This window comes from Leishmania major, chromosome 27, assembly GCF_000002725.2.
Source record: "Leishmania major strain Friedlin complete genome, chromosome 27".
NCBI classification, from domain to species: Eukaryota; Euglenozoa; class Kinetoplastea; order Trypanosomatida; family Trypanosomatidae; genus Leishmania; species Leishmania major.
This window is the reverse complement of record NC_007268.2, coordinates 407,521-416,446: the sequence shown is the minus strand read 5'-3', so window position 1 is coordinate 416,446 and position 8,926 is coordinate 407,521. Positions and strand designations below refer to the sequence as shown.

General features: G+C 59.5%; 1 protein-coding gene across 1 annotated transcript; it reads left to right on the top strand.

Annotated features, from left to right (window-relative positions):
• Positions 1–385: 385 nt before the first annotated feature.
• ABCA8 (putative ATP-binding cassette protein subfamily A,member 8) lies at positions 386–5,920 on the top strand (the record flags this gene model as incomplete). The annotated part of the gene is made up of 1 exon (XM_003721855.1): positions 386–5,920. The coding sequence occupies one exon, from the start codon at positions 386–388 to the stop codon at positions 5,918–5,920; it is 5,535 nt and encodes a 1,844-aa protein (XP_003721903.1).
• Between the last annotated feature and the right edge of the window lie 3,006 nt (positions 5,921–8,926).

Genomic DNA, 8,926 nt, shown 5'->3' with positions numbered 1-8,926 from the left:
CTCCTCAACACGGAGCCTCCTGGTAACTCTGGCGGCCGTCCTCTTTCCCTCTCCATCCACGGCACACTTTCTTGTGATTTCGCCGAGACGGTCTCTCTTGTTTGGACAGATCCGCCACCAAAAGTAATCGGGAAACGGACGTCAACCGCATATACTGCTGGAGCCGCTGCTTTACACCAACGTTGGGCTTCACGGACTTAGCTTGACGGTGCAGGCGCATTCGTTTCCTTGTTGCCGCTTCACACGAGCCTCCTCCCTCAGAAGTAGAGAAGTGTAAGAGTTTCCGCTCACGAGCTCTCTGCACAGTGAGGCGGAGAGCGCTGACCGAGTGTGCCGTGGCATCCACGAGGAGCGGACGACGCCCTTCAACCAGAGCAAGGCGCCCATGTATGGGGCCGGCCCGTTTGTACCCTCTCCCAACTCCACGGCGACGACGCAGAAGCCCCTGCTTTCCTTTGCCTCGCCAGGCGCACCGTCAGCAGTGAGCTTTTCCCAACGCGACAGCGAGGCCTTTGGCGACAGTGCGCGCCTTCCTCCTGCGGTGGGAGACGAGTACTCTCCGGTGAGTGGCGGAAGCTCAGCCCTTTTCAGATCTGACGAGCGCGTGATGTCATACACTGCGCTGCGAACGGGTAAGACGCGAACGACTACGCTGGAAGCCGGGGACCGCGCTTCTCCGTCCTCCGCCGAAAACGATGTGAACGACGGCAGCTGTGTCGAGATGACGGCCGACCAGATCCCACTGGCCCAAGCAGATGACCAATACAATGTCCTCAACCGCAGGTCGGCATCTCACAAAAGCCCAGCTCGATGTCGCTCTCGGGCTGGATGCTGTCAGCAACTCGGGCACACCATCCTGCGCGTGTTAATGCTGATGAAGCGAGAGTGGTGCTCGATGCTGTGCGAGTTCTTGATTCCCGTCCTTTTTGTTTTCGGCACCGTCATGCTGTGGGCCATCTTTGGCACGGCAGAGGATTCCGCGGGTCTCTACTACTCTTCCACAGGACCGGATAAGGTGTTCGCAATGACCGAGAAGATCAGCAGCTCCCTGTGCTACAACGCGTCCTTGGCGAGCGGGATCGCTGGTTTAACGCCGTGCCTGGAGGGAAAACGATATTACTGCCCCCACGGCCGCGGCATCCCGACTGGCTTCTGCTACGACCCGCCTCTCAAAACCGTGGTAGCACAGCTCCTCGGCGCTCTGCCACTCACGACATCGCCAATACTTCCCCTGGACACACTCATCGCGTGTCAGTGGGTGGCGATGGACCAGTCGCTTCGAGCATCAACGCCGTTCTCCCACGGCGGTCTGCTGTACTTTGCGCCGCGCACGCCGGAGGTGGAGTCGCTGGTGTCGTACATGCGGACCCAGTCCAAGCTGTTTGACAACGCGTACGGCGGCACATTTGCGACGGCAGCGGACGCTACGTCACACATACTGTCGTTGACGCACGACGACCCGCCGACGTGGGGCGTTGTGGAGCTGAACAGCTACACGGCCGACACGTTCAATGTGAAGATCATGGTCAACTCATCGGCCCTGCCAGCGACGTCGGACAGCATTCTCAGCGGGTACCTTGGCGGGCTCGACATGTCGACCAACTCGCCGTACATCTTCTCGGGCTACACAACGCTGCAGACGCTTGTGTACAATCACTACACCACGAGTGTGCTTGGCAAGCCGACGACGAAGCCGCTGACCTACACCGCTATGCCCACGAAGGCATACAATACGAGCTCCTTCTTGTCGTCTGGCGCCTCCCTGGCGCCGCTGATTTTGGTGCTTGGGTTCCTGTATCCTGTTTCGCAGCTGACGAAGCGGATTGTGGTGGAGAAGGAGCTGCGCATTCGTGAGGCCATGCTCATCATGGGCCTCTCTGAGTGGACCATGTACCTTGCGTGGCTCGTGGTGTATGGCGTGTGGTACACTGTGGTGTCCATTATCATCACGGTCCTCCTGCGCTTGACATACTTGCCCGAAAGTAGCCCCGGGTACGTCTTCTTCATGTTCTTGCTCTTCTCGTGGTCCACCATCGCACTGTCCGGCGCGATTGCGGCTGTGTTCAGCAAGGCCCGGCTGGCGGCCATCATCGCGCCTCTCATCTACTTCGTGATGGCGATACCGCTCTTTGCGATGGAGAGAGCCAGCGGCGGTGCCAAGATGGGCATCATGATCCTGAGCCCGAGCGCTTTTGCTGTCGGCTTCTCTCTGCTCTTTGAGCACGAGATGAGTGGCGGCGCCGGAGTCAGTGCGCTGGCATACTTCCGCGACGACCCGAAGCTGATCGTTGTGTTTGTGCTCCTCTTCGTGGACATCTTTGTGTACCTGCTGCTGATGATGTACTTCGACCGCGTGGTCCCGAAGGAGTGGGGGACGACGAAGAACCCGCTGTTCTTCATCATGGACCCCGTGCGGTGGTGCTTCTGCCGGCGCCGCGCGGGCGACGACGACGACGACGGCGGCGACGGCGCGGGGGACGGGCGCGCGGGGGACGGCGTGTTCGAGGCGGTGGACCCTGCGGTGGAGGAGGCTGCGGCGGTGCGGATCCGCGGGCTGCGCAAGACGTTCAGGCGCGGCGGCAAGGCGTTTGTTGCGGTGGACAACCTGTGCTGGTCGCTGAGCGAGGGCGAGATCTCTGTGCTGCTGGGCCACAACGGCGCGGGCAAGTCGACGACGATGAACCTGATGACCGGGATGCTGGAGGCTGACGGCGGCGACTGCTACGTGTACGGGCACTCCGTGCGGCGCGAACTGAGTGCTGTGCGGCAGGAGATCGGGCTGTGCCCGCAGCACAACATCCTGTGGCCACAGCTGACGGTGCGGGAGCACCTGGACTACTACGCTGCCATCAAGGGGCTGATGGGGTCTGAGAAGGAGGATGCGATCCGGCGGCTGCTTGCCGCGGTGGACCTGGAGGACAAGGAGCACTACATGTCGAAGGCGCTGTCCGGCGGGCAGAAGCGGAAGCTGTCGGTTGCGATTGCGTTTGTTGGCGGGAGCCGGCTTGTGATCCTGGACGAGCCGACGGCCGGGATGGACGTTGGCGCACGGCGGCACACGTGGTCGCTGCTGAAGGAGATGGCGAAGTGGCACACGATTCTGCTGACGACGCACTTCATGGACGAGGCGGACCTGCTCGGCGACACGGTTGCGATCATGAGCAAGGGGCGGCTGCAGTGCGCGGGGTCGAACATGTTCCTGAAGTCGAAGCTTGGCGTTGGGTTCGTGCTGACGATGTCTGTCGTGCCGCACGCGCGGCGCGGGCCGATCGAGCAGATGGTGCAGACGCTCGTGCCTGCGGCGGAGGCTATTGGCAGTGGCGCGGGCGAGGTCGCGTACCGGCTGCCGATGTCGTCGAAGCCTGTGTTCCCCGACCTGCTTTGCGCTGTGGAGGAGGGCATCCCCGGCCTTGGGATCAACGCGTACTCGCTGTCGGCGACGACGCTGGAGGAGGTGTTCATCAAGATCGCGGAGGGCCCGGATGCGGAGCGCGACGCGGATGCGCTTGCGGCGGCGGAGAAGGCGGAGGCGACGGAGGCTGTGTGGAACGTGGAGATGGAGAAGGGGCGGTGGGCGCGGCGACGGCTGCAGCTCCGCGCGATGATGGTGAAGCGGCTGTGGAACGCGCTGCGCGACCGGCGCACGCAGTTCTTCCAGATCGTATGCCCCGTCGCGTGCGTGCTGCTTGCGATGCTGCTGACGCTGGTGAGGCTGTTCAGCACGCCGACGATGGTGCTGAGCAGCGACGTGTACGGGACGGCGGTGGACATCCCGCTTGCAAACTGCGAGGGCGTGCTGGACGTGACGACGCCGTTCTCGACGAAGGCGCACATGGATATCTGGACGGACGCGCCGGACGCCTCTGCGTTCTCGACGAAGCTGAACAGGACGTACCAGACGCACGCGAGGGAGCGCTACGGCGGCGTCTCCTGCGCGGCTGCGGGCAGCGGGCAGCTGTACCACAGTGTCTTCTACAACACCTCGGCTTTGCATGAGGTCGCCATCGAGACAGCGAATGTCTTCGCCGCCCACCTTCGTGTGGCAACTGGCCGAGATAACGTGAGTGTTACCACCGTTGTGGCACCTCTCCCCAAAACATCGCAGCAGCGGGCGGTGGAGTCATCTCTGTACGCGATGATGATTTCCGTGATCATCATGATCCCGTTCACCTTCGTTCCTTCGACGTTTGTGGGCTGGATTGTGAGGGAGCGTGAGTGCAAGGCGCGGCACCTGCAGAACGTCTCTGGCCTGAGTTTCTACATCTACTGGCTATCCAACTTCTTGTTCGACCTTTGCTCGTACATCGTCACGATGTGCCTCGTCATCGTTGTCTTCCTCGTTTTCGGCCGTGACGAGTACGTAGCCTTGAACAACATCGGCGCGACGTTTGTGGTGTTTCTGCTTTACGGCGTGTCGGGCATCCTCATGGCATACGTGCTCAGCTTCGCCTTCGACAATCATTCCACCGCGCAGAATGTCGTCATGCTTGTCAACTTCATTGTGGGCTTCCTGCTGGTACTGGCGGTGTCGGCCCTGATGCTGAAAGGTTCGACGAGAAATTTGGTCAAAGTGCTCCGCTGGATCTTCCGCATTGTGCCTAGCTACTGCGTGGGAGAGGCAATCAATAACCTTGCGATGCTCAAGGCGACCCGCGCGTTCGGCATCGACACCAACACATGGGACATGGACGTTGTGGGGTGGGTGTGCGTGTATATGGCGATCGAGATCCCGGTGTTCCTGTTCATCACGCTGTTCATCGACCACCCCCGGCGGCGGCAGCGCAGCCAGCGACTGTTCCACAACCCGGACGGTGCTGCGGAGGTGATCGAGGATGAGGACGGAGACGTCGCGGCGGAGCGGCGCGCTGTGCTGGAGGGCGGCGAGCGCGAGGGCGACCTTGTGCGCGTGCTGAACCTACGGAAGGAGTACCCGAACGGGAAGGTTGCTGTGCGGAACATTGCGCTGGGCGTGAGGCCCGGGGAGGTGTTTGGGTTCCTGGGGACGAACGGCGCGGGCAAGACGACGACGATCTCGATCCTATGCCAGGAGTTCTACCCGACGAGCGGGCGAGCCTACGTATGCGGGAACGACATTGTGACGGAGAGCAGCGAGGCGCTGCGGTGCATCGGGTACTGCCCGCAGTTCGACGCGTGCCTGGACCTGCTGACGGTGGAGGAGCACCTGTACCTGTACGCCGGCGTGCGCGGGATCTCGTCGCGCGCGTGCGACCGCGTTGTGCGTGGGCTGATGAAGCTGTGCGGGCTGACGGAGTACCGGCGTACGAAGTCGCATGAGCTGAGCGGCGGCAACCGGCGCAAGCTGTCTGTTGCTGTGTCGCTGATTGGCGGTCCACGCGTTGTGTTCTTCGACGAGCCGTCGGCCGGCATGGACCCCGTTGCGCGGCGTGGGCTGTGGAACGCGATCGAGACGGTGGCAGACAACTGCTCCGTTGTGCTGACGACGCACCACCTGGAGGAGGTGGAGGCGCTTGCGCACCGCGTTGCGATCATGGTGGACGGGACGCTGCGGTGCATTGGCGACAAGACGCACCTGAAGCAGAAGTACGGGACGGGGTTCGAGGTGGCGGTGCGCGTGGCGGACGAGTCGCCGGAGGTGATGGCTGGCGTGGAGCTGTTCTTCGAGGAGGAGTTCCCGTCGAGCAAGCTGACGGAGGTGCGCGCGGGGCGCTTCACGTACCAGCTGCCGAGCACTGTGCGCCTGTCGAGCGTGTTCACTGCGCTGGAGCAGCAGAAGGAGAAGCTGCAGATCCGCGACTACAGCGTGTCGCAGACGTCGATTGAGCAGGTGTTCATGCGCATCAGCGAGAAGGCGGAGCTTGAGCACGAGGAGGAGCACCGGCAGCGCATGGAGAGCAAGAAATCGTGCTGCATGTGCTGCTGCGGAGGCTTACAGCGCTGATGAGCATAACGCAAGTGTCAGTGTGTAAGAGGTAGGGTGAGTTGAATTTTATTATGTAGTTTTTGTGTCCTTTTTCTGGCTCGTTGTCGATTGTAAAGAAGACTGCTTGAGGAGCGTTGGCATCAGGCGATGTGTGCTGAGTGATGGACCGTGCACCTGTGCCTCTCTGTAAAAGCTCACTTCGATATTTTTCTCGGCTCAACTGTTTCCGTGGTTTCTAAGCGCGCTGCGAAGCACACCGCCAAAAGAGTTGTGCCGCCGTTCACATTATTTGTTTTCAGCGCTTGCCACGTTTATTTGCCGCGTTGTCTGGGTGGATGGCGGTGGGCGAATTACCTCGGTCACTTTGAGGTTTGAGGGTTGTGCCGTCACTGCGTTATTTTTTTTTTTGCGCGGACTGGCAGGCGGCGAAGATGATGAGACAGCGCGGGGGGCCGAAGTGAAAAGGACTGGTCGAGAGAAGCACCCTGAGGAGAAAGTCGAAAGCTGCCGCGTGCGCGAGGTGCTATCGGGGCATGCGAGGAGCTCTCTGCATGTTGCTCACACACTGATTGTCTTTCGACCCCGTCTGAAGCGTGAAAAGGCACGCAAACGTGCCGACTCGTTCCTTTCCGCGTGCTTTTCTTCCCGCAGTTGTGCCTTGCTGTGGACTGCATTCTCCTTTTAGCTTTGCTTGCCCGCCAGCGTCGAGGCACGTTGCCTCGTACCTACGCTGAGTGAGCCGAGTTTCTTTTCGGGCTCGCCTGCGTTTATCTGAGTGCATGCACGTTCTTCCGTTTCAGATTTTCTGCTCAGAACACGGGCAGAGCGTGCGCGATAGCACGGTGGGTTTTTCCTTTTGATCTGCGTGTATGTGAGTGTTTTGGCTTGTGGCGGACGTGCTGCTGTCTGTTATTGTTTTCCATTTTTTTTTTCGAACATGTCTTCTAATTCTGATTGTTCTCTGTTGTTTCGACCCACCCCCCCCCTCCCCCCACATGTGCGTGACATCCGTTGGTGGATGTGACGATCTGGCAATTACGCCGCACACAAACACACACACACACACGCACACACATACTTGTGTACATACACGCTGGGGTGACTGCTCACCTACGAACCCCTCCCAAATCTTGCGCTCACTTGCTTGCATGCTTGCCATATCTTTTTGCGTGATGAGCGTACCTCTGACGACGCCCACCACCTCACCGGTGGCATCTCACTGTCCAGCATCCACTCTGTGGGAAAGCCAAAGACCCTGCAGCCTGCCCTCGGGCCCCGCTGGCGGGCTCCTCGGTATCGGCGGACAGGTATGGGCTGGCGCTGTGCCGAGGAGACTTGCCGTCATGATGATCACCTTTTTAGCAGCGCACAGCGAATCGTGTCGACGATTGCACACATGTCGGAGGACGAGATCCATACCCATCACACACACACACACACACCACAAAAAAAAAAGAAAGCGCATGTGTGTGAAATGTGCGGCGTCTCCTGCATGCGACCGGGTGGGCCGATGCGGCGCAGATGCGGGAAGCGCGACGAGAGCACCCTCAAGTTGCACCACCGAGTCCTCCAGACTCCCATGTAAAGTGTCACCACACCGTATGACGGCATGCTGCGGCTTGAAGCGACCGAGGGCGAAACATGGCGCACAGGCAGGGCAGAGGGTCTCAGAGGGTCCTGACCTGCGGCTGGCCCACTTCCTCTCTGAGCTCCTCCTCCATTCACTTATATCCCCCCCCCTGTGCCCGCACGACAGACGCCACTGCCTCCGGCCTCGAGCCGAACCCTGGACGGGGCCCGGGCGGATCAAGGCATGCAGTCCCGCCAGGTCCGCCTGGCGCCGATCACGCAACACGCACCCCGGGAGGGGACGGGGAAGAAGAGGGAGAGCCGGTGAGACGCGCGGCCCGGTCCGACGGCAGGCGGTTCGTCGTGGACGGCCAGGCCTTAGCCGTGGCGCAACAGTCGCAGGCGAGCTGTGGCTGTGTGTGCGTAGGCTTGCTGACTTGTTCGTGGAAGTGGAAGGGACATGTCGAGGGAAAAAACAGAAACCAAAGAGAAGTGGGAAGAGGAAGCAAAAGGTGAAGCGACACCTTCCCGAGCGCCGAGGAGAGAGGAAGGACGAAGGACCTCGTGTTTGTCGTGGCGGTGGCGAACGGTGGTTGCGACGCGATTCCGCGGGAATGTTTCAGCGTTTCTCCGTATCTTTCCCACCGGCTGCTGTCAGCTGTCTTTGGTTCACTTAACCGTTCACATGGCTCGTGCGAATCCTCGAAAGTCGCGCATGCGGCGCTTGTCTCTCTCTTTTTCCCTGGCAGCCACTCTCTCTGCATTTTTGTTCACTATCCGTTGTGTTTGCGTTTTCATTTCTGTGATGTTTCTGGTGCGATCAGGTTTGTTTGGTTTTGTTGTGACGCGGTGATGTGTACGGTGGCGTGCTCTATGGTGGTGCGCTCTCGAGGAGTGCACTGGAACGCGAGTCTTCTCGTGTGTTGCTTCGCCTTTTCAGGGCTTTTTCCTATTCGATGACCCCGACTTTATTGTGTGTTTTCTTCACGATCTCTCCGAGAATATTATTATTGTTTCGTTTGTGTTTCGTTCACCCCCTCCTTCCCCTTCCCCCCCCCTCCTCCTTGCCACCACCACCGCTTGCTCTGCAGCAACTCTGTCCGATGGTCGCATCTCGAGTGCAGCGTGCCTCTCACCTATTTGTGGCTGTTGCATACGGATATGTCCTTTCTTTGTTTTTGTTTCTCGTGCTCTTTGTCCATCTGTGGCGTTCAGGGTTTGTCTCGCGATTTTACGACATGTGGTATCGTCTGTTTATGTTTGGTATTAATGTATACATAAATACACATGTGTATGTATATATGTATATATATATTGCTGTCTTCGTATCTGCGTTTTGCCGTCTCTTATCACTTACTATTTATTTAAGGTTCTCCACACACACACACACACACACACACACACACACACCTTATATTTTGTTTCGGCTTCACTGGGAAGTTCCCAAGTCAGTTG